This window comes from Sebastes umbrosus, chromosome 13, assembly GCF_015220745.1.
Source record: "Sebastes umbrosus isolate fSebUmb1 chromosome 13, fSebUmb1.pri, whole genome shotgun sequence".
Taxonomy (NCBI): Eukaryota; Metazoa; Chordata; class Actinopteri; order Perciformes; family Sebastidae; genus Sebastes; species Sebastes umbrosus.
In genome coordinates this window covers 19,975,625-20,001,878 of record NC_051281.1, presented here as the reverse complement: position 1 = coordinate 20,001,878, position 26,254 = coordinate 19,975,625, and the positions used below count along the sequence as shown (strand labels likewise).

Here is a 26,254-nt window from a genome sequence, read left to right as displayed (position 1 = left end):
CATTGCCCCCCGCCCCACTTTATGCCCCTGGTCTGATTTGGCATTGCGGCTGGTGTGATCCCATCGCAAGATGGTCTCTAGTTGGTTGTGGTAATTGTTCCTCTTGTCAGAACTGGCCACAAAGAGATCTTGTCTAAAAATGCAATGCAAGTGATAGGGGACAAAGTCTAGAGTCCTTGTACTGTGTAAAACAAGGCAAAAGTGAGCATGGCTCACATACCCCCGCTCGCTGCTTGACCCTTACTAAGGTAGGGCCAAAGGTTTTGCCCATTTGAAACTATTGGAATTAATGGGCATTAACTAATTAACTAATGGGCACCCTGGACTTCTAACCCCCAAAAAGGCACAACTAGACCACACTGTCAACCATCATACCAAATTTGAAGTTCCTAAGTAAAATAGTTTCCGAGTTCTGCTCCGGAAACTAAAGTGTGACACGCGAACGGACGGAAGGACGGACACACGGAACGCCCGACTACATTGTCTTGGGGTATAATTATACTCAAGTTCAGCTGAAGCTAATACGAAGCTTTGGCAGAGACCACTAGAGAGACAACTAGAGACCATCTTGTGATGGAATCACACCAGCCATGACGCCAAATCGGACCAGGGACATTAAGTGGGGGGACCACTTCCCCACTTCCTACCCTCCTACTTCCGGTGACATAGCTCAGACTACACCCATCTTAGAAATCTACCTTCTTTTTGATCTCAACTACACACCTGTAAAGTTTCATGACTGCATCTTCCACAGTTGTGACGCTATCGCAGTGACAAAATCTGTCCACAGACAGAAATATAAACACCTGGCAAAGTACTCAAAACAGCGTGGTTGTTCCTGCTACAGTAGGTGTCTCCAAGACAACATTTTGCCATGACGAGTCACACATAGACTCACAAGGTGAAAACAATAGCAGTGTAGACCAACTTTGGAGGATAGCCACTTGATTTGACAAACTCAGACTGATGAAGCCTCATTTTAACTTTACAATGTTATTTTACACAGAACTAGGAGTGTGTTTTGTCCCTCATCACTTGCATTGAAATCGCTCAGGAGAGATTACAGCGCAGCCCGTATGAACAGGAGGGAAGACAACAGCAACCAATAACCCTTTCCCTGTCTGTTTTAAGATGAAAAAAAAAAATCCTTTAAAAAGGACAAGACATTTTAGGGGGAAAAAGGAGCTTAAATGTCATGAACAGACATATTTTGCTTATTAAGGAGATGTCAGACACTGAACAAAACGTCCAAATGATCCAGTGCCTGCAGCATGTGTTTCATGTTGGCCCTTACTGGTTCTCCATGTCAAAAACATTTGGGCACCTCGTTTTTTTTTCCTTAAAGTCAACGAGTGCTCTTGTAACTCCGTCCGCATATTGAAATTAAAAGCCGATGTGAAACTACGGTTGCATAATATAAGTGAGTAAAGGAGAATATAATCAATTGTTCTCACCTCAAAGCAATCCTCTTCTTGAGTGTCTAGCGTGTTTTCCTGTGGCTTTGCTCTGACAAACCCTTCACCAGCACACTCAAGCCTGGGAACCAGTCTCTTTTTTAAAAGAACCACGAGTCTCAAATCAGTTGAGTGTCTTTAACGGAAATATTCTGTTAGGACCTTTAGCAGATTAAATGTTTGAGGAATACAGCTGTTGTGATCGTTTATAAAAAGCCTCGGTGCTTGACATGCAAAAGTAAATAAATCAAATAATATATTCTGTGATTTTAAGATTTCTGCCTACCTTCAAACAAATTACAATTATCATTCATTGCGCCCTGACAAATAACAAATTACCTTGTTTCTGCATAAAACCCACAAATTATAGATACAAAATTATTAAAACAATCTATATTTTAATTTGCAAACTTATATTAGATTACAGAAAAGGTTTTTGGAAGAGTCAGTACATGTGTTGCTAAGTTTTAAAAGGGAGATCTTTGAAGGGAGTATAAAGACCTATGCAACCACACATTTTGTTACATCAATAATTTTGAAGGTCTATCTTTACCACTGGCCTCTAAAGGATACTATAAGCTACAATCGTCGTAGGATTCATATACGTAATTCACAAACAAAGCTTATTTACCTATCAGGAGCCTGGGTTATAAAAAGTCTTTACCTTGCTGGTGCCATTATTTTGTAAACACTACCAAGGCGTTGACAGGGCGGTGATGGAGAATTCCTCAACTCCAGAACACAAAACAAAAACAAAAAAAAACTAGCAAACAAGATCAGGAAAGCAGCTGCCTACAGAACAGAAGGAAGCCAGCCCAACACAATGGAGGATAAGAAACTATTTCAAATTATTGCCCAGAACACAAAACAAAAAGTATCAACACATCTGATGGAGCCCCATCCTGGGATGCCATGGCAACTGTATTAGACCATTCAGAATCCATGGCGTTGCACTAACACGGCATGTTAAAGCAGACACTTTGGCCATCTTGGAACATTTTGATCATCATAATGTCTGCCATATGTAATTGCAAAATAATTGGAATAACTATTCAAACAGGTACATTATACATTCTCCAACAGCAGTAGGTTTTACAGAGGTTGTTTTAGTGGGATGGCTTATTGAGAAGTGGATTAAACATACAAAGACTTCAGCGTGGTGGCCGGGCCACAGACTAGTTCCCTTGGACGACACCTCCCCCAGAGCTGTGGTGCAGGTGCACGTGATTCAGGAGCAGAAAAAGATGGGTGCAACATACACCTGTGTTCTTTTCAATATTCATCTACACCCCTGAGAAAGCCAGACAGAAATACAGGCATGGGAAACGGGGGAAAAGGTTGAAAAAGCACACACAAAAGGGGACTAAATTCCCACGGTGAAGTTGGTTTTGAAGGACTGTGCTTGTTGGAGTGGCGAGGCGTTGACAGGTTAGTCTTCGTCGTCGTTCTCGTCATACTCGTCCTCGTCGTCATCATCCCCCATATAAGACACTGGAGTCTCCACACGAGACCCGCTGTAGTGAGAGTCGTTCGAGCTGGAGGCCATGGTGCCGTCAGTGCAGCCATCACTACAAGGAGAGGAGGAGGGAATTTTTATCATTTGTTACACGTTAACCCTCATTATACCAACTATTGTCAATCAATTTGTTCCTCATGACTTCATATCATTGTTTTCTTTCTGTTTTAATTAGTGCTTTTTGAAAAGATGTATTGGGGTATATACAATATAAAATAACATTTTGCTATGATGGTTGTTTCTTACAGTAGTTTATTCTTGGGACCCCAGTCGGTAGTCCTTGTACAGTAAAGCGACCGACTGGGTAGAGAGTAGTAGGGACCGACTGGGTGGGTGGAGAGTAGCGACCGACTGGGTGGGTGGAGAGTAGCGACCGACTGGGTGGGTGGAGAGTAGCGACCAACTGGGTGGAGAGTAGCGACCGACTGGGTGGGTGGAGAGTAGTAGCGACCGACTGGGTGGGTGGAGAGTAGTAGCGACTGACTGGGTGGAGAGTAGCGACCGACTGGGTGGGTGGAGAGTAGTAGCGACCAACTGGGTGGGTGGAGAGTAGTAGCGACCGACTGGGTGGGTGGAGAGTAGTAGCGACCGACTGGGTGGGCGGAGAGTAGCGACCGACTGGGTGGGTGGAGAGCAGCGACCGACTGGATGGGTGGAGAGTAGCAACTGACTGGTTGGAGAATAGCGACCGACTGGATGGAGAGTAACGACCGACTGGGTAGGTGGAGAGTAGCGACCGACTGGGTGGAGAAGAGCGACCGACTGGGTGGGTGGAGAGTAGCGACCGACTGGATGGAGAGTAGCGACCGACCGGGTGGAGAGTAGCGACCGACCGGGTGGAGAGTAGCGACCGACTGGGTGGGTGGAGAGTAACAACCGACTGGATGGAGAGTAACGACCGACTGACACTGACACAGATTTTTTCATGCGCTCTGTCTATTTTCATTTTACACAATATGTAAATCAACTGTAACTTTCCTAAAATATTAATAATCTGTTTATTGTTTACAGATGACATTATTTACATAACTAATATGTTTTGAGAAGAAATAAGTCAACATTTTGCTTACAGTAGTTTATCTTGGGTCCCCAGGGACCCCAGTCGGTAGTCCTATGTTGTTAAATAGGCTGGTAGGATGAGGGTGAATGGTGGAAAAGGTGATCGAACAGCATAACAACATCTGCCATCTGTCACATTTCTAGGTTGAATTACGGGAAAGACATCTCACCTGCTTGCAGGGTAACGGGCTCCATTTGCTGAGGACCCTCCAGTGATGTAGACGTTACTGATGGGACCCTTTGCCATCTCTGGGGGAAAAAAGGAACTACATCAACATAAAGAAATATGACTTTGATGATTCCTAACGTCATCACTCTCCTCCGCAAACATTGCATAAATTAGCACGGTACAACTTTATCCAACAATGTATGTAACTTTGTATCTGTAATACTGGAGGCAAGGGACATACAAAGAGAAGGGATCTCAGGAAATACAATAATAATCTTCTCCTTCACAGACATTCATCCACTGCAGGTAAAGACTAAAGTTAGACTGGGTGAGTGGCAGGACTTGCTTTGAAGGTTAAATAATGTAATTTCTAAGCAAAGCATTTACTCATAGTATGTCATACTTCCATGAACTTAAGACACTTGCTGTTCCTACAGTGGCGTGGACATGATCAAAGTGGTTATCTATACAAAAGGAGAGGCACAGCAAAAGCAGTTGCTTACCTTGGTGACAGATGTAGGGAACTAAAGTGAAGTAAAAGCCTTTCACCTGCAGATCGTAATCTAACCAGTTCACTGTGGCTGCTGCTTCTTTTAAGGTTCTTTTCTTTGCAATCCTTGAAGCCAAAGTTTTACTTTCCAAGTATGCGAGAGTACGCGAGGGTCCATGTGAAGTAAATTTCAGCATTAGAGGGCGTACCATCAATTTGTTGCCACTACGCTACAATTGGTAGCGTAGCGATCAACTGCGAATGCGTGGAACGCGTCCTCCAAGAGAACAGTGAAAAAACAGAACTCCTAAAGGTCCGTGGTGTCCTCCGCTGTCCGTGTCTGTTCAGTAGTATAACTGAGGCTTAAAACTGAGCCGCTGACCAAAAAAGCTATGAAAAATGTCCACGACCACTTTCAACAAACACTGTTCTGGTACTGTCAGAGGCTGCACTTCCTGTAGCTGCTTTGCACTAAAAGGCCTGTTCAAGTAAGAGCTTTTAATGTGAAGCAGAATAATGTTTGTGTTTGGTTTGCACTAGTCTCTCATAGCCAGCCTCATCTCCACAGCACTATCTAGAGAGAAGGCTATATCTCTGATTTGAGCATTTTTTTTTTTTTTTATTATTGCTAAATGCAGTACCTGTGAGGGTTTCTGGACAATATTTGTCATTGATTTGTGTTATTAATCAATTTCCAGTAATAAATATATATATACATTTGCATAAAACAAGCATATTTGCCCACTCCCATGTTGATAAGAGTATTAAATAGTCGACAAATGTCCCTTTAAGGTACATTATAAACAAATAAAAAATGTGTGATAAATTTGTGATTAATCACGCTTAACTATGGACAATCATGCGATTCAATATTTTAATCGATTGACAGCCCTACTTTGAACCAATCACATTTGTCTTGGGTGGCGCTAAAGCTCAGGATGCAGCAACGGTGCAGAAGAGAAGGCCAGCTGAAATAGGCCGCCAATGGCAGGCTTATACCCACAGTCCGGTGAGTCAGACTACGTTTGCATTAACAGTAGCTTACCAACAACTGACTAATAGATCCAAATGTACACTGGAGGCTGTGGCACTGACCTATAACGTAGGGCTCCAGAGCTTTGGGCACCAGGCTGCGTGCAACCTTCAAATCTTCTGGAGAACACTTTCCCACCTCCAAACCACAGGCCATGCCCATACGTTTCAGCACCTCGATGTCATCATGGATCTCAAACATGCTGTCAAAATTGAACAAATACTCGAACCTGCAGAAGCGAGAGAGGAAGAACAGGAGACATAAGAAAGGGTGAATTATCAATTTTTTTTTTAAAGAAAAAATCTATTCCCAATTTAACTTTAAGGTGCTTTGAGTAAAATATGCAATTTCGAAACAAATGAACCATGTTTTAAGGAGCAGTACAGTGCAGGATGGTGGCAATCAATTAACAAAAGTGCCACAATGTAAGTTCTCAAGTACGGATGGCAAGAGATACAAAATACACCGACGGCCATCAAAAACTGCTAATAGAAACCAAGAGACATTATGAAGAGAATGTAAGAGTACTTTACCCTGAATCGATCCTAAATGATACATTTTGGAGTCAGGAGATTTTTTTAAGGTTGTTGGCTGAGAGGAAGTTATAAACCACTTGGTTCTTTAGACTTGGTGAGTTACTCTGAAACACTCTAAAGCCATAAAAAGCCTTAAGGTTACAATTTCCTCACAATTGGCTGCGTACAAGAACTGCTTCAAAGTGTGGCTGGTTTTGTTTATTTCACAGTTAAACAGAATTTACCAGCTAACCAGCCTTGTTTATTCCTCCCCTCTTTTCTTGTGCTCTCATAGGCCAATGCTGCAGCCAGTCTGAACAAGGATTGTTGTGTGAACAGTTCAAAACTAGTCTACACTAGTGTCCTATAAAAGTTTCAGAGGCAACAATGAGAGAGGAATTGTAGCAGTGCATTAGGGCTTCAATAACTGATTTCTATGCAGTTTATTTAGTATGTATTATTTACATTTCCCACCTAAATAATGTTCAAACAAGCACTGAAGAGTAGTGCTTTTAAGTGCATGTGTTTGTTGCAGACGGTTTAGTGATACTCCTAACCTGTGCTGAAAGGACTACTGTTTTAATCCATTTCCTTTTTACCATCAAAAAGGCATGCAATCATCCCTTTATGGTTGCATCGAGGGTAATAAAATCCAGACTGCAGTAATTCATTAAGCCAAAAACTGCTACAGGGCTACATTCGAGCCGTGCACCGCAGTACCATCGGTATCATACAATCCTTATTCATGGCATGTGCAGGGTTTGAAGGGCTAGGAGCAGGACAGGACAGGACTTCAGTGGCATGTCAGTGGACTGTTCATCTATCCGTGGTTAGCCTTTAAAACATTTTAACAAGTGCTGGATGACAGTATGTTGCATCAAAAGGTGGGTGTATTTCCATCCAACATTAGCCTCAATTATTTTAGATGCCAGAGGGAAGGTCTCGCATTCAAAGTCAGCTGCTAACAGCTACATACTGAACTGTTGAGTCACCTTCTCAGGAAACTGTGTCTCCGTTTATCAGGCTCATCCTGATGCCTGACCTTAATAACTTGGCACTCAAGATTTCCAAATAATAAGACGTAGGGCTGGAAAAACCATTAACCTGCAAACGATACATTTTATTAGCCTAAAAAGACACTAAACACAACTATGCAGTAGAGCTGGGTAATACATTGATATTGTGATATGAGACAAGATATCGTCCTTGATTTTGGATATTGAAATATCGTGATATGGCATAAATGTTGTCTTTTTCCTGGTTTTAAAGGCTGCGTTACAGTAAAGCGATGTTATTATCTGAACTTACCAGACTGTTCTAGCTGTTCCATTTGCCTTTACCCATTTAGTCATTATATCCACATTACTGATTATTATTTATCAAAAATCTCATTCTGTAACTATTTGTTAAAGCATCAATGGTCAACCCTACAATATCGTTGCAATATCGATACCGAGGTATTGATTTTCTCCATCTCGCCCAGCCCTACTATGCAGGGAATGAAAATGGCACCTGCCAAATACAAGGTACATTTTGGCTGTGGCAGGCAAAAATTCCAGGTCACCTGCCACCATGGCAAAAATGTTTTCCTTTATTAAAAAGGTACAGTGTGTAGGATTTGGCGTTATCCAATGGTGTGGTTTCAGATTGAAACCAACCGAGTACCCCTCCGCTCACTCCTCTCTTTCCAAGACTGTGGTAACATGAGCCGCCAAGGGCAAAACTGTGGTAACACCGTTCACCTCGCTCAGAGGTCATCCTTACCATAATAACACTACTTTAGGAGCAACGGAAGTCAGACGGCAGCTGGCGGAACCACGGTTTGTCACTCTGCTGCTCACATTACTGCAGTTTCACAAGCGTGTCGGAGAACTACGGTGGCCTTCAGGTAACATAAAAACGTGAAAGTCTCTCTCTAGTGCCAGTGTTTGATTTGTCCGTTCTGGGCTACTGTAGAGACATGGTGGAGCAACATGGCGGACTCCGTGAAGAGGACCCGCTCCCTATGTAGATATGAAGGGCTCATTCTAAGCTTAGTAATTATGAATATCATATTCCATTTCTGCTAATAGATCCCCCAAAATGTTACACACTGTTCCTTTAAGAAATATGATTTATATATTATATTAGTTAAAACCGTCAGTGAATTAGGTTACATGATATATTCCATATTTCTACAGTCTGGTACCACTGACTCAGTGTTTACAAATCTAAAGCGTTCTAAATAGATTTCAGAAGTGGCAGACAAAAAAAAATGAGTGGCTGGTAGAAATGTTTCGTGGCCTGCCACAGTGTTAGGTGAGGGAAAAAACAACTTAATTTCAGACCTTGCAACTATGTCACAGGAAATGTGTATTGGGTTAGTAACAATTTGCCTCGACTAGTAGGTATTTTCTCCAACTAACCCAGGATTGCTAGTGATAATAACCCTTAAATGAAAACCTAGCTAGAGAGGTAAATAGTTTAAATGTATCCCTACAATATACAATGTTATTTGCTATCAATATAAAAAAAACAATATGAGCCCTGAAGGTAAAGTTACAAGTTCTCACATAAAAGTGCTGAAACTGACGTGTAGCACAATCACATACTTGTCGTTCGAGATGCTGCAGTCGATGACAGTTTTCTTGCTGGTGTTGACGATAATGAAGGGGAGGTGGATGATGGAGTTGGGAGGTGGAGGTCTGTTTGCCTGCTGCTCTGTCTGTCTGTTCCGCTGAACCAGGTTCTTAAAAGCTATTTGCTGTAAGAAGAGATCAAAGAAAGATGAAAACTTTGAAGCAGCTACAGAGACCTTAGAACATTCAACATTTCAAAAACATTTCTACTTTGTTCAGCAATGCTTTAGCTGGATTTTACCACTGTTTGTACCAGTCCCGCTGTAAATGTCTACAGCAAAGCAACTGAAGACCCCCCTGGTACAAACAAGTGCAAACACTCAGTTCATTCCCACCTGCAGTATGAGCTCCTGAAGCTGTGATTGTTTCTGCTTAATCCTCTCCAGCCGCCTTTGTCTCTCCACCTGCAGTTGAAATAAAGGAATAATGACGAAGAATTATAACATGGGTAAAATGGCAAGACACAAGCTACTGTGAGAATGGTCTTCACTGTGTGTTTCTACCTCTAGGTTTTGGCACTCTTGCGCTGAGTTGGTAGGAAGGCCAATCCATTTGATTTCCTTCTTCTCTTTCGAGATAATGTTCATGGCCATAAGCACGTTAAGTGCATCGTACACACGCCGCCGAATGTTCTTCTGGTCATACACGTGCTAAAATGGGAAAAAACAAGATTCAAAAATATTAACAAAAACTTCTAAATTGTTAAAAGATAACCCTACAATCTAGCACTACACTATATGTCCTTTTTTATAATATTTCTGCATCACTGAGAAAATGTCCTGCAGCACTCACTGCGTCATTGGGTGACATGTGGCTGTCTGCAGAGCTGAATTCTGCGACCAGTTCATCTGCCACTTCGTTGTAGGTCGTTACTCCTTTCTTCTGTACCTTCTCGCACACTTTCATGGAGAAATGCCGCAAGCCCTTCCCATTCTTTTCCCCTTTCTTGCCGCGTTTTCTGCAGACACAGCAGATCCCCCCACGTCACTCGATTTTCACATCAAACACAATGATTAGGTTGTCAGACGTGCATTTTTTTTTTTTTATCCCTGACTTGTTAAAGCTAAAAACACTCCACTACACTCCACAATGATGTTCAAAGCTTATAAACTTAAGGATCTTTTAAGGACTTACCCTGATGACCACGGAGAGGCGTCCGATGGTTGACTCTGAGTGAGGAACTGGGAACTGGGTGTATGTGGACTGTTTACCAAAATGGTATTAGACACTGTAGGCCTCTGGGGCGTTCCTATCACCTACAAAACGACAAAGCAAAAGAAAGGAAAGTAAATATTAAATCATAGTGGATCTCGAGTTGTGGCTCGCTGGTGTTCAGGGACCATTGGGAGTCATTGGTTATGTGAACACCAAAGAATCTGTTTGATTTTGACCCTTTGTGGAACCACTGGTGTGCAGTTGCTAGTGGCCGTCCCTCGCTCTCCTGAAGACCACAATTATCTCCTTTGTCTTGTCGACATTAAGAGACAGGATGTTGTCCTTGACGACTTCACTCACACATGATATTGTAGGCTACAGCCCCGTTTTGTTGATACGAGGATGGGTTGAGCTCATAATAATAGGAACACTGTATGTAATTACTCTCAATACAAACTAGAATTATTGTTTAGTCATTTGCATTTGTTTGGCCATTTGTTGAACAATGACAGGTGGAGCAGAAGCGGCAAGGTTGAATGACAAATGCTTTATTTAAATTGTGACTCAACAAATTTCACATTATTTATGTTTCAAATTCCCCAATAAATTTGGATTGGGCCGCAACAACAGCCAAAGACAATTGTTTAAAGAAAGTTTTAATGGAGGTAGAACACATTAAATATTTTAGAAAATTTGATTTAATTGATCAATTATTGGTCATGAACATGGCTGAAAATCAATTAAAGAAACTGCTTAAAATGTCATCCTCAATAGTAATTTGAGTCATTTAGGAGATAGGTGATCCATTCCTTCACTAAGGTGATATCTAAGCTGATTCCCGTTATGTATACATTCTATGTATATAATGGGATGATGGGTGTAATCCTGCTGACTGGAGAGTTGATAAGCTTAGGATCAACTGCCTCCACCTACCCGCCGCCCGGTCACCTCACTATGATAATGGAGGGGCTTACACAACAGTAAGACACCGCACAGAAACCCAGCAAGCAAAACTATACACAGATGTATCTGCGGGTCACTGACAATTCAGAAAACTGAACTTTTTTTATATCTACTGAGAAGTTCTAAACTCTCATACAGATGTGGTTAAGAAAGTCTGGCATTGTAAGAACCATATAGTGAGGCAGTTGTGTGGAGCATCACTCACCATGTGTGGCAAATGTTGCATGTGTGCAGCAATGTTCACATTGGATGGCCCAAGAGTTTTGGGTAGTAGCTGTTTGGCCACGGGGACAGCTGTAGGCTGGACAGTAACCAAAGATAGGACACCTAAATAGAAGACATGAGAAGACCAGTAGTGAGTAAAGCTCTGGATTGATACTCCATTGCCCCCTGTCGTCCAACGACAAGCACATAGGCCTACACCTGAAGAAACACTGTTTCCTTTGTGGGACAAGCAATCATTTAAACCAGACTGTATGTAACCTCTGCTTCTATTGTCGAACACATCCAATCTGACAGGTGGCAGAACTAAATCTAAATCGCCGGCGATTACTTTTGCCCGACTTGGTAAAGACAAAGTTAAAGTACATGATTAAAACGAAATTTGACTGGAAAGGTAAGAAATTAGACTTTACTTTTACACCATTAAATATACAGATGGCTCGATACCACTTTTTAATGTCCGATACCGATACCGCAAACTTCAGTATCTGCCGATAGCGATAACAATCCGTTACTGTCTTTTTCCCGTCTCTTAAAAAAATTGACTTTAATTTATTTAACTTTTATAAATTAATAGCTTTAATTACTTCGCAAATTCATGTTATTAATACAAAATATAATTAACTAATAACTGATGATGTATTATTATAGATTAAACTACCCAGCAGTATATTAAGTCATTAAAAATGACCTCCACATTTACCAGCTGCAACATTAAAGCAATGAATACGTTAATGCATCAAGGATTAGAATACAATAATATAATATATATTATTCTGCATATTGAGTATTTTTACTTTTGGTACTTTAAGTATATGTTGATGCTAATACTTATGTACTTTTACTTGAGTAGCCTAATATGTTGAATACTGAACTTTGACTTGTAGCTAGTATTTTACACTGGAGTATTACTACTTTTACTCAAGTAGAGATCGGAGTTTTTCTTCCATCTCTGTATGTTAATATTAGTTTATTGAAATATTAAATAGATTTCCTTTCCCTCACATGCACACCATTTTCAGATAGAGTTAATACAGTGTAGTGCGTGCACTGTTTACCTCTCCATCATCTACTGTTGCAGTCTGTCTCCAAAGTGTTTTCATATTTCAGAGTTTTCACATCTAGTAAAATGAGTCGTTTACCTTTTTAATTCGTTTTGGATGTCGTAATGTTATGCAATGTAAGGTTTATAAAATAAAATAAAATAAAACAGCAGCTAAAATCATGAAAACGACAAAACACTGCCATTTCTCCTCTCCTCTTCCCGCTGTGAGTCAATCACTGCTCACCGTCAGAGCCCAGCACACACAGTTGGTTTAGAGACCTGAATTTACGTTTACAGTCGGTTCTGTAATGAACACGCATTACGTTTTCTGTCAAGGCTACACTCAAAACATTCGGGGCTTTAGCCCCAGCAAAATGACCCAGCAGCACAGATTTAAAAGAGTGTAGGTGACGGACTGAGCCCGGGACAGCCCCGGCACAAATGCTGACATAGAAGAGCGTATGTGACGGAAATGGATCGGATTATACTTTTTTTCCCTCCGATATCCGATCCTGTGATTTTGGCCAGTATCGGATCGATACAGAGTCGTATCGGATCAATACAGAGTCGTATCGGCGCATGCGCATCCCTAATTAAATTAACTGAAAACATTAGACAATCTTTGTATTAGTAGTTAAAGTGAAATATTTGCAAAAAAGTGTCAGTCAGGACACAGTGACGTTGATGTAAAGAAAATAATGTGCACCGTGTGCATCTGCTGTCTACGGCAATTTCTAGTAATACCTTTGCTAGGGCTCAGATTCTGATCGATGAAAACCTTCAGCTCTCCGTTTGTTTCTATCAGACCAACCTGCAAAGGACAAGAACTTAATACACTCAAAAATCACAACATTAAAGATGCTGCATGAGTCCAGTTAAAGAAAAGTACAAAAGAAGAAACATGAGGTTATGGGGAGGAGGGGGATCTCTTAATTTATAGCAATTTAACACATTTACCTTCATCTAACATCAGAGATACAGTGCCTACAAGGTGGCACATAAACTAAACATATTCCCAGTAGGGAAAAAAAACAAAAAAAAAACATGTATATAGTTACTTACATCTTTAGCCATGATCCCAAAGGACCGGAGGAGCGAAGCTTCAGACTAAAAAAAAAGAAATGTTCTTCTATTTGTCACTTTTCAGACCCCTAAAGACAGAAAGAAGGCAATCTATTAAATCATAGTGGTGCAGTTTCCACTTCCAACAAAAACATCACATTTTCCATAATATTTCCCCAAGTCTAAATATAATTCACTCTGTTTTCTGGTGTTTAATTAAACCAAAGTTCTTATCCCTGAGGCCCATTGGAAGTGCTTGCTGCCAGCACACTGTACTAAAGCTACAGCACTAGCTTGAGTAACCGGGTATTGTTCGTACAAGACTAAAATTGACGTGTAAATGTGTGTATTTCAGACCAATCTCGACTGTATGAACCATTGAGAGGGCATTTCTGGATGCAGCATGTATGCAGACAATAAAACACCCCTTGATGCTCACAACTTTTTACTCCACGAAGTGTGCACAAGGCCTACTACTTCAGGTACCGAGCACGTCCGGAGGAGAGGAGAGGCATCGTCTAACTTCTGCTACAGGTCACGCAAACCATGCTAACTTTGATCACACCAGCGCTAAACTACTAACACAACTAACGAGATAGCACCACGTGGTTACAGATATCCCTGTAGCGTGCGGTAGTAACATCATTCACACATCACACACCCATAGTATAATGAACACTCTTTTGTTGAATGCAGCTAGCTCACTGTTAGCATTAGAGTCAGCTAGTAGCTAGTTAGCTCACTGCACGTTTTGAAAGGATCACATTTAGCAGATCGTTTGGTTCCGTGCTGCAGATTACAGACAAAGTTAAGTTAACATTTTGAGATAACGTGTGTGCATTGATGGTTGGTGAATGCAGTTCTAATGTGATGTTTCTGTGCACTTACTCGGTGCTTGTTTCTTCGACGGGCTGTTGTTGTTGGCATTAGAGAGAGAATGGAGGAAGAGGAGGTCTAAATCCCTACCAGACAGGAAACTAACTAAAATACTACTTTATCATTAATTATCTGCTTAATTCAGCGGGTTAAATGTGTATATTATTGTTGTGAGTGTTTAAGTTTTGAGTTTATTATTTTTGTTATCCTCAACTTTCTGTGTTTTTTCACATTTAGTAATGTAGCCATCAGGCTCCACTACCAAGACTGACCCCCATATGAGAACTATGAGGACTTTATTAACTTTAAACATGCACTATTAGAGATATAAAACATACAGAGTGAATGGGTGAACATAGTGTGTACAATCCCTCAGTAAATAAATGCAATATGTACATATGTGCAGTCTATAAAGTGGTATATAGGATGTATAGTGTAAAGTGCGCCAGTGGTTTGAGTCCAACATGGTTGCAGATGTATGTATTGTTTTTATATTTTTGTATATCTGTATACCTCCTGTGTTTCACTCTGTTTGCTGCTTTGACACCTGAATTTCACACATTTAGTAAAGCCAGGATTTGCCTGTTTTGGTGGGGAATTGAAGCTGTATTATTGAAAGTGATCGTTTTCAAATGAAGAATAAAGTTAACAGATAAAGTTAACAATGAAACAGAAGCAATGTGAGTTTAATTCAGACTGTACATGTAAAATGACAGCTTCTAATATATCTGTTACTTCCTGCTGAGTGGATGTTTTATTGTGGTTTATTGACAGTCTTTGGTCTCTTATTGTCAGATAGCGTTACTTGTCAACAAACGCACATATTAACTTCGCATTATAATAATAAGTACATACAGACAACCCTAACTAGCCTGATTACTCTCTATGAATAAAATATCAACCTTATGATGAATAACTGTAGCTAAGTAACCGTTACTAGGGTGATTTGTTCAGCCGTTGGAACACACATTTTAAACGGTTGCTTTTTTATAATGTCTCCGGACGTCAGACGTTAACGTCAATCAACTCGATCATAATCAACCGTTAGTTATGTTAAACTAACCAATTAGCGTTATGTAGCAAACGATAACGGGTAAGTTAGCCAACTTTGTCAGAGGATTCGTTAAAGTGAAAGCATAAAGTGCAGCAACCGACTGGTAAGTGTTCTGCTAGTTAGCAATGAGTATCTTAGCAACGAGCTAACTGGCGATAGCGGTTGGTGAAGCCAGAACCAACCGGCGCTTTGTTAGCCAACTTAGCAACACATTAGCTAGCAGCTAATGTGCTAATCCACAGCTGTCATCCACAACACTGACAGAACGAGCTGCAACATTACTATGTGAGCTTTCTGTCTGTTTGCAGTCAAGACATTTAAAAACACAATAACAGATATTTAACATCAGTAGCTTTCCTTTGCGACAGCCGAGTAGTTTATTAAATACAGCTTACTTACCGATGCACTTCACCAGTCAGTAGCTTGTCTGTTAGCCTCCTTTCTGCCCTCTCTCTGCTAGCTGAGCTACAAGCAGCGCGTCTCACAATCTGATCTTGGCGGTGTCTCGATTTAGAGGAGTCTGATTGGACGGCAGCGAGGAGACGAAAGCAGAGCAGTCGAGTTAGTTCATGCCCACAAACCTGCATCTCCTACCAAACCAGCTTCAGATATACATGTACCGCCATCTGCTGTACAGGAGGACACATGTTACTCCTGTGCTTCTTATTAAAGCTGCAGTGGGCAGAAAGATAAGATATTCCTTTATTAGTCCCTACATTAGAAATTGTACAGCATCTTTTATCTTTTATTCAGATCTCCATTAGCTGTGGCTGAAGCCCAGCTATTCTTCCTGGAGTCCACTTAAATCACTTTGAACTGTTAGACTATATTTCAGTACACGATCACATTACAATCTTTACCAACAATGACCACAACATCAAAAGCGACAGCAACAAAACACAACAATATTCAAGACACCACCCAACACACAACACAGGACCCTATGTTCAAGTTAATACTATTCACAGAGTACAGAGGTAAATATGATTCATTAGTGGTTGGACCATAGCATATTATGTAAAAATACAAAAACATACAAAAACAGAACAAGCAACAACTTCTTTTACCATAAATGTTAACGGGACTTTGTATTTATCCAACATTAAACCTTTTATTTATTTGATGTTAGCTAAATAGCAGCAAAGGGGATAGTGCAAAAAACAAGATGCATGTAACAACATATGAACCATTTAAATAGAAGGAAGTATAAAAATAGGAGCAGTTTATACAGTATTGACAATAAACAGACAACTAATAAAATTGCACAAGTGTAAAATGATATTGCACAGTGAGAATGAATGAATGAATTAATTAATTAATTAATTAATTAAATTCCACCTGAAAATATCAGGTTATTGTCAGTTTTTGGTGTGTAAATGTAAGTGGTCTACTGGGAGCAGTGCTGGTTGTGGAGTCTGACAGCTGCAGGAAGGAAGGACCTGCGATAAAGCTCCTTCACACACTTTGGGTGGAGCCGCCTGTCGCTGAAGGAACTCTCCAGTGCTGAGATGGTTACCTGCAAAGGGTGGGAGTCATTCTCCATCATGGATGACAGCTTAGCCATCATCCTCCTCTCTCCCACCACCTCCACTGGGTCGAAGGGGCATCCCAGGACAGAGCTGGCCTTCCTGATCACTCTGTCTAGTCAGTGGTCTATGAGACAGGTAATCTGGAAAAAAAATCATGTTTCTCTGTGTCCTCCGGTGCTCCTAATGGCATCTGCAAGATTTCACAGACCAAAGGAAAACAACCAATCAGAGCCGAGCTGGAGCCTGTCGTCTCTGAGCAGCTGTCAATCACTCGTGAACTCTGATCAAACAGTCAAACTAGGCGGCGCTGATCAAATATGAATCAATATTCTGTTACTGTAATGCCTATTTAGAATTTTTTCTCCCATGATGCCTGCTGAGTCTCTCAGAATTGCATTGTATTTTAGGACCTCTTAACTCTCAGATCATCATGGAGCTAATAACTAGGGATTTATTAGATGCAGGTGCACTTGAGGTATATGGTATGTTGTCTGCTACATGCGCTTCAACAGCTAGTCAATTTCCAATGAGATTCACAAAGTTAGGGAATGAAAAGTCAAACATTCCTTCTATTCTGTAGGCCTATTGCATTATACTGAGAGATGTTTCTATTATTTACGCAACCCTCGTTGATATAAGTGGGTTTGATATGTTAGAAACACCTCTCAGTATAATGCAATTCAGTTCAACAGCACCACAAAATCCTCCAAAATGACCACAAAGTCGAATTAACACACCTCTTTAAAACAGTTTCAACACAAACTGAACATTATAACCTAAAACTATTGCAACAACAGCCCTAAATCAAATCCTACTTTATAGTGTACAGTTTTTGTTTTTTGTGATGTGTTGATTCAAGTGTTCCAGTGTACTCAGACCAGGCTGCCATTCATGCATTTTCACTGTAAAACAACACAAAAAGGAAGACTGACATGCACAGATACTCTATCAGTTATCTATACACCCTTCACACTGCTGAAGGGTGTATTCCTTTTCACATGAGATAAAACTCAGCTGAGTCCGCCCTCACAGACTGATATTTCATTTTTCTTATATTTTCTCATGTTATACGGGGACGTTAATTCCTCATTGTTCACTAAATATTACACAACAGTGAAGGGGGCAAAACATTTTTGCATTTTCCCTCCGGCCGTGGTCGGGAGGCTGAGGCAGGAAAAGCCAACTCTAGGATCAGCATTGATTCATGGAGAGACCTTCGTCTGGTCAGCTAACATTACTGCCAAGCAGGCGAAATATAGAGTGATATTGTGGTTTTAGCTGACGTGTGTTGCCTCACTGTTTTGAGCGATGCTCGTTCATGTCTATTTAGAGCGAGCAATCGCGAGCACCACGCTGACTTTCATTAACTTAACGGCCACAGGTGTCGCTGTTAACAAGCATTTCTGATTCTTACAAACAGTCCCTTTAAGTTACATTATATCAAAACTGTAGACTACCTCTCAGCCTTGGTAACGTGTCCCACATTGTCCAACACAAACATATATAGTCCATGAGCCAGGGGGTTGGTTGTGCCACTTTGGAGGGACCAAGTCTTATAGTGATTTTTTTAAAGGTTTATGTCCCTAGTGTTGGAAGATGCATGATAGCATTGCAGCAATGGTAGCTTTCTATGTGCTATCACTCCTTTTTTCATCCCTCCATCATTAAAATGTTTCCATCTTTTTTCACCATTTTACACATACTGTAGATCCAGTATAAAAGAGGGTAACCAACACACAATATCATGAAGTCATATATCGTTGTAAAGCTTAGATTATAATATACGGCCACATTTTGGGGGTCTGCCTCATGGACTAATACTCTTTGTCCCACATTTTGGTTGTTGTGATCTGGTCACCCTATAGTTTTGAGGAGTTTCCCTGTAGTGTACATGGTATAACAAAGTAAAACAAATCTCACTTTCTTTCTCTCTCAAACACGTATATGCACAAGGATTCATTATGGCAAATAATTACCAAAAAAAAGGCAAATAACAACAGAGCAGTTCCTGCAAACCCCTCCAAACCCCTCATCTCTTTCTATGACTGAAACCTACAATAGCTGCTCGACTACTTCCGCGCATGCGCAGAATGAGCGACAGTCGGGCTACCTAAACTGGTCAAACAGCGGGTGTGAAAATGGTAGGTAACCAAAATAAACACAAACCCAGGCATTGGGCTTTTAGTGCCACTAAGGCTTACATTGAGGACTATTGTCGTAGCATTAAAATACATGCTGTGTCTCGTTGTGGCCAGCCTACAGTGACTAGTTCCTTGTGTTCGCTGCTGTTTACAGGGAAGGTCAGTGTATATGTGGAGAGCAGCTAGCTAGCTACACGTCTGGTAACTTCTGCTGTTACCAGGTCAGTCGGTGCACCTCAGAGACAGACACACACAGGGGTCGTTTGAGTGAAATCCCGGCTTATCCATAACCATACTGACAGAGTATTCTTATGATACTACCCACAGAGTTAATGCCAGTGATACATCTGGGCTAACTTAGCTACCATTAGCCAGTAGAAGTTACTAGCTGCTGGTGTGGAGACAATGCTAACCTAATGTTACCCATCTGGTCACAGTCTGACAGCAGCACTTCATGTGGTCGTTATTACTAACAGGAATCAGTAAGGGTTGTATGGTGGAGTCATTAGCAGCTTGATGAACTCACATCATGAGTTTTTAGTCTCAGGTTTCAGGAAATGCTCCTCAGTGCTCAGAGACTGCAGCTGGTACTGTGAGGAAGTGACATGGGGATTTGTCCATAGAGATATCTCTGGATAATATAGATTAGATTAGGGCTGGAGTATAAAATGTTTCTTTTTCATTATCAATTACTCTACTGTTTATTTACTTTGTTAAATAGTAAAAAAAAAAAAGTGCTCATCACAGTTTCCCAGAGCCCAAGATGATGTCTTCAAATTTGTCAAATCAACAATCCAAAACTCAGAGCTATTCATCATAGATGTACTAAAGAAAATAAGCAAATACTAACAATAGAGCAGCAGATCAATGATGATTAATCTATTATCAAATTTGTTGTAGTTTAATTTCAGTCAGTCAACTAATTGATGAATCAACTAGGCATAACATCTATGATATATATAGTATTAGGAAGTCAGATTTCACCTGGAATTAGGTTAAAGTATGACAATGACTTTAAAGCTAACTGTTGTTTGTCACTGGTCTTTAATGGCTGCATTGAAATATTCAGATTTTATTTGTCTGGCCGAGTGAAATGTCCATTGCAGGGATGCACCGATCCGACTTTTTCAGTCCCGATAGCGATACCGAGTACCGATCCGATACCAGTGTTTAATATATAAGCTGTATGCCTCACTGTGTGGAAGTGACTGGGATCATTATTTTATGTTTAAGGCAACATCTGGCTTGATTTAAACATTGGTTTCCTAACTTTGTAAAACAAAATGTAACAAATAAATATATAGATATACATTTACTGAATTATTATTTATTATTGAAATAATAAATCGCACTCCACCAACTTGGTAAAAAATCTTCAAAATGAACAGGAACTATTTACATAAATTTCAATTCAAGTAAAAACCTTGTTAATGCAGCAACAAATTGGTCAAAACTTAAACAGGAATTAAAATGACAGTGTATAATGTAAATCGTATATAAACATAGAATTGAATGGAAATGATCGGCCCCATTGTCACCGATATCCAACCCAGCTATTTGAGTCAATATGAGCCTGACATCCGATCCAATATCAGTATTGGTGCATCCCTAGTCCACTGAATGCCTCTTGCATTCACAACTGATTTATTTTTTACAACAATACTTATGTGCACATATCTTATAAAAGTGTTAATTTCCATACCGTAAAATATCTTCACAATATCAGTTTATAAAGTATTCTGACAACATTGTGACATTTTTCTTTCTTTTCATATTGCTGTGTATTTCTGTCCGGGTGCTTGTGTTACACTCCAGACTTGTTGCACCTCTAGGTCCGGGTGGTGGCATCCCATTTCCCTACTCATGTTACATCTATGACTGTAGTTATCTGAGGGGCCCTCCCGGGTACAGCATGTGCTTTGAGAATCCACAACATCTCCCTTCAGAAAAGCCCATGTTGCTTTTGGATAGGACATAATTACCAGCGCAGCGTCTTGGCTCACCACCTATAATGTGTGTATGTGTGTCAGTGTGACAGACTAACCTTTTGAAATATGAGTGTTTCTGAGTGTCTCGCAGTCTTTACTGTTGCCTGAATGCCTGTAGATGTGTGTGTCTCGCTGTGTGTTCTTGTCTGTGTTTCGGTCTGTGTTTGCGTGCTGTTGTCAGTGTTCCCCGGTCTGATCGCACCCGTGTCTGACAGTCCCTGTCCTGTACTTACACAGCATAAGCTGAAGTCTTCGCAGAGGGACAAGGTACGGCAGTTCATGTCCTTCACACAGGCTGGGGAGAAGACAGCTGTATACTGCCTCACGCAGAATGACTGGAAACTAGAAGTTGCGACGGACAACTACTTTCAGAATCCAGATCTCTACTGTAAGGAATCCATGAAAACGTCAGTAGACCGGAAAAAGCTGGAGCAGCTCTATAATCGCTACAAAGGTCAGTAGGACAGTCTGTGTTTTACGCTGTAACTTAAAAATATTTACTAGAATAGTTGTTCCAGAGAGGACTGTATTCTTTAAAAGTTAGAGACACTACTAATGCAAAAAGTGTCCGTGTAACTTTTTTTTTTTCCCCTTGATAGATCCCCAGGATGAAAATAAGATTGGTATTGATGGGATCCAACAGTTTTGTGATGACCTCACGCTGGATCCAGCCAGCATCACCGTGCTGGTCGTTGCATGGAAGTTTCGCGCCGCCACTCAGTGCGAGTTCACCAAGAAGGAGTTTCTGGATGGAATGACGGACTTGGGGTGAGTGTTGACATCAACAGCGTGAAACAGTGGGACATAAACACAGTGCCCGAAGTATCTTCGCATGGTGGTTCTCTTAGTGTAGCTCCAGGGAGGGAAGGTTGTCTATATATAGAGCCACTCAACCCGCAGCTTGAGTATTCTGTGTCTTCGTGGAATGACTCAGTGGAAGAGCTGCGGTGATTTGACTTTTGAAGTTCATGTGTCGAGGTTTACTTCGGCCAATTTGTCACCAGCATAAGGAAGCTGAAACTGGTTGGGGTGTCTGTATTCAATTACACTTTGTTTACGGTATTTATTGCGTAAATTGTCTATTTTTCTAGGTGTGACAGCCCAGAGAAACTGAAGGCCCTCTTGCCAAGATTAGAGCAGGAGCTCAAAGATAGTGGGAAGTTCAAAGACTTCTACCAGTTCACCTTTAACTTTGCCAAAAATCCCGAACAAAAGGGTCTAGGTAAGATGAGTGACAATAACAACAACAACTTTCTGAATGGTATCACTGAATTACAAAATGTTAGAATAAAGTGTTCTGCTTTTTTGTCTGTGTGCAGACTTGGAGATGGCTGTAGCCTACTGGAACCTGGTTCTGTCGGGACGATTTAAGTTCCTTGATCTTTGGAACAGATTCCTTTTGGTGAGTCAAAAGAAGTGAAATGAGGATTGGTATCAGCGCCAACACTGACCATGATCAGGTATTGGCCATGACGTGACAGGCAGAAATACAATTCTCTCTATTAGTTACATTCATGGTAGGGCGTTTTTATGGCGACAGTAATCCCTGGCTTCATGTTACCTTACACAAAAACGATACCGATGAGTTCTGCACAGTTAGGAATACAGATTTTTAAATTTCTGGGAAAAAGAGGCAGATATCATGAGTTGAAAAGTTGGATTGGTGCATCCCTCATTGAAATCTATTTGGCCCAGTGATGGGAAATTACACCTCAATGACTCTGTCAAAGAGGGGAGGCAGCGAGTGTAACCAGAGGCCTGTACTACGAAGCAGGATTTGAGGTTAGCGAGGTAACTTCAGGGTAAACCCATCAGGGTTTTCAGTCCTACGACAGTGGTTCACTTCTTACCGGGGTAGATCACCATGGCCGCTAATGCTGAACTACTAACCTGCTCCGGGGCAGGTTATGGTCCAGATAAGAGATCAACTCGTATAAAAGCACCGCCTACTGACCATTCGGAGCTCAGTGCGCAGATCGTATGATAATATTACACAAATATGAAGAAGTTTAAGTCACAATCCAGGCTAAAAACAACACAGTTTAAACTGACAGATGCAGGAAGGACAGCTGGCTGTATGCTATGGGTGTTTACCGCTTTGAATTATGTTTTTATATTTATTCTTTTACTTGCACTCAAGTCCGTTTCACACCACTGGAGTCTGAAAGAAGAAGGCTGAAATACTCATACACGCCACAACCTTGTCAAAGGTCATAATGAAGTGTAGTCTATTAAACCACTATATTCTGAAAGCTTTTTATAATATCACTGCCCCATCTAGCCGAGTATAAACTTTAGACTTTATAGACTTTTCAGGCCGTTAAAATGATAAGTCTGTTAATTTCCTTATTCCCCCCTCGGCTATTTTTCTTTTACCAGCTGTCCTTCCTGCATTTGGCAGCTTCAACTGTCTTACTTTTAGTCTGGATTATGAGTTTAACATCTCCGTATTTGTCTAATATTATAGTTTGTTCTTCCTTCGTAAAATGTGCCGCTCTGCTGACAGCAGACTTGTCCATGTCTGTGATTTGTCAGATGCTACAAACACCACCCCTTTTCATGTGAACGCGCTCATAGCCAGATTGAAAAACCTTGGGTTGACTTCCAGAGTTGATAACCACCATCGTAGGACCGCTTATAGAGATCGCTGATGTTAGAGTTAGTTAAGCCAGATAACAAGAAGATACCCTGGGTATGTTGAACTCACTTCGTAGTGCAGGCCTCAGCGGGTGTTTGGTTGGAATGAAAACCTGCTGACTCTTGGATCTCCAGAACACATGCTGGCCCACAGGTCCATCAGCGATTTACACTATGGTGTTATAATTGCACAAATGTCTACAGTTTTTGGTAATAGAGATAGAATAAAATGAACACAAGCTGCGTAAAACCATGTATATACCAATATGTTGATTTCTCAATTACAGGAACACCATAAACGATCCATCCCAAAGGACACATGGAACCTATTGTTGGACTTTGGTAACATGATTGCAGACGATATGTCAAACTATGATGAGGAAGGTGAGTTTTGGATCCATTTGCCTTCTCTGTAATGCTCTAGATATGAACTTTCCTATTTAAATCGCCGTGACACTAACGATACCTTGTTGTTCTTTTTTCTTTCTCAGGAGCGTGGCCGGTCCTTATAGATGATTTTGTGGAATTCGCTCGACCAATTGTAACGGGATCAAAACGTAAAACTCTCTAAATCCAATCCCGACTCTGGAAAGCCAGAACCTTGTTTCTTTTACAGTGACTTCATAGTTTTTTTTAAGACTTGTACAAAAAAAGTGAAAATTGTAGACTTCAGAGAGAAAACAGAAGCACTTGAAACTGTCAGGAAATCATCTTTCAGGGAGCTGAGTAAAAACTATGAGAACAGCTGGCTGCAATTTTTTTGTCCTCGTGAGACCGAGGCGTCACGTGGACATCGCCGGATTCACCGTTGTCTCTCCTGTTGGATTCTCAGCATCCTGGACGCCCCTCTGCTCTGCTCCAGGAGGAGCACTACCCTGTAAACAGGGATGGACGCACAGCACTGAGAGGAGGTTCGCTGGCTGTGTGTGCTCTAAAGGGACTGGAGAGGAGAAAACTGTGTGTTTTAAGATTCTTCCTAGTCAGCTTTGTTTTGTTATATGAAGCTCTGAGTGGCTGTGCAAAGTTCCCGTGTCTTGCTCTAACCTCGGGACAGAGTGCTCGCTACACCAGCACCAACAGAACTGTTGCAGTTTTTACTGTACATACTGTATCTATTGGGACAGTTTACAAAGAGAGCTATATGAAGAATAATATAAATACGTTCAATTTATAAATGCAAATTCTTTTATGTACAGTAAATGCTAAGATCTCTAACGGGATGCCTCAATATCGTGGATGATATGCTGTTGGTTTAATTGTTCGGTGGATCTGTCGAGTCATGGATTTGTGAGCTTCTCATTGAAAGCATGTTAAACACATTTTACGTCACCTCGGGCTGGTTTCACAAATACATTTTCACTAAAGTAAAGGCAGTGCTTTAATTTAGATAACTGATATTGGCTCGTGGTATTCATTTGTCAGATTAATCTCAGTTGGGAGTGGGTCTTGAGACCTTCGTAGTCCACAGCACCAAGATTTTGCTCTCAAAAGATAATTTCTAACCGTTGAGGAGTTTTGTTGAGACATTAACGATGCTAAAGTGACTATTAAGCAGCATTTAAAGTTAAGAAACGACAGACCCTTGGGATTGCATGGCACATATCTGTATGTTATGGCAGTGCAAAGCCTTAAGTTCAGAAGCCAGGACACTAAAGGAGGGCGACACAACAGGACGAAAAAGTAAGCCTTAAGAATAAATATCTGTCTGTTCAATATTTATATTTCTGTTCAAGCCCATCTGTCCAGTGTTACTGAAGGTAGTGAAAATTAGAATATATTGTTAATAAATCATGTAAGTAGCCTAAGTATATTGTTCATTTAAGAAAGATGAATAAAGCATGAGTTTTTTTCCATAATCATACATGCAAATAGTTCTTTTGTTGATGAGTTAGATGAGGGACGCATTTTATATCACTCAGAACAGTATAGCTGTGTTTGTAAAGCAGAGTTAGGATTGACAGAGTAAAAAAAGATTATAACCATACTGATCTGAATGTGTTAAAGAAAGCTTTAATATTACATTTTTCAGAATATTCCTCCATGTTGTTGATTGTTAATAATAAACAATATTTAACAAGATATTTTTTTTTAGTACTTAGCCGTGGTAATTTGGCCAATTTGATAATGGTGCTTTGGAAAACAGACACATCGTGAATTAGTTACACATGGTTCATTATGTTGTTATTTTGTGACTCTACAATGTAACACATCAGAGGTACAGTACTGGATGATGGTGAAGAGCTGATCAGAATGAACGTAAAGTTAAACATGTTTGTTCCGCATCCTGCTCCTTAATAGAAGGCAGGTTAAGTGGTATTTATGCCGCTATGTATCTGCATGTTGTGCCGCCCTTTGCAAAAAGACCACGACCGACTTTGTAGCCAACGTAAGTTTATTTTGCCAAAATGATTTCAGAGAGTTTAGAAGTTGAAACACACACTTTGTGTCTCTCCTTTAATCTCTCCATTATTGATATCAAATAACGGAATAAAATGCCCCAAAAATACTTATTTTTTTAACATTTATGTTGTATACCAATAAGCTGTGGCTGTAGCTACTATTTAAGTTCAGGTTTGCATTTTTTCAAGTCTTACAACAAACTGGTCCGTTGCCCATGGACTGTGGATTTTGTCCCCCATCACTTCCAGTGGAAGCGCATTAGGAGGAGATCTTGTAATGAACAGGAGAATAATTACAACAAGCTAAACTGGTTTCAGTGTACATATGG

The 26,254-nt window shown here is 40.6% G+C and overlaps 2 protein-coding genes across 8 annotated transcripts; one reads left to right on the top strand and one right to left on the bottom strand.

The window, feature by feature from the left end:
* Positions 1–1,832: 1,832 nt before the first annotated feature.
* Positions 1,833–15,820, bottom strand: tfdp1a (transcription factor Dp-1, a). 4 transcript variants are annotated; one of them, XM_037789533.1, is made up of 13 exons: positions 15,631–15,820; positions 13,302–13,390; positions 12,984–13,050; positions 11,178–11,299; positions 9,989–10,110; positions 9,647–9,812; positions 9,358–9,504; positions 9,190–9,258; positions 8,828–8,979; positions 5,784–5,950; positions 4,200–4,278; positions 4,041–4,098; positions 2,884–3,022 (listed from the first exon to the last, which is right to left on the bottom strand). In XM_037789533.1, the coding sequence occupies exons 2-12, from the start codon at positions 13,311–13,313 to the stop codon at positions 4,047–4,049; spliced, it is 1,155 nt and encodes a 384-aa protein (XP_037645461.1). In that variant the 5' UTR covers positions 13,314–13,390; positions 15,631–15,820; the 3' UTR covers positions 2,884–3,022; positions 4,041–4,046. The 4 variants fall into 4 exon arrangements, with proteins under 4 accessions (XP_037645458.1, XP_037645461.1, XP_037645459.1 ...); XM_037789530.1 differs by lacking the exon at positions 4,041–4,098 and having other exon boundaries at positions 1,833–3,022; positions 15,631–15,816; XM_037789531.1 differs by lacking the exons at positions 4,041–4,098; positions 15,631–15,820 and adding an exon at positions 14,190–14,260.
* dcun1d2a (DCN1, defective in cullin neddylation 1, domain containing 2a) lies at positions 15,162–25,382 on the top strand. Of its 4 annotated transcripts, none has more exons than XM_037789535.1 (7): positions 15,162–15,334; positions 21,127–21,343; positions 21,489–21,657; positions 21,981–22,111; positions 22,209–22,291; positions 23,814–23,910; positions 24,018–25,382. In XM_037789535.1, exons 2-7 carry the CDS (start codon positions 21,169–21,171, stop codon positions 24,095–24,097), a joined length of 735 nt encoding a protein of 244 aa, XP_037645463.1. In that variant the 5' UTR covers positions 15,162–15,334; positions 21,127–21,168; the 3' UTR covers positions 24,098–25,382. The 4 variants fall into 4 exon arrangements, with proteins under 4 accessions (XP_037645463.1, XP_037645464.1, XP_037645465.1 ...); XM_037789536.1 differs by lacking the exon at positions 15,162–15,334 and adding an exon at positions 19,080–19,122; XM_037789537.1 differs by lacking the exon at positions 15,162–15,334 and adding an exon at positions 20,792–20,914.
* Positions 25,383–26,254: the final 872 nt, after the last annotated feature.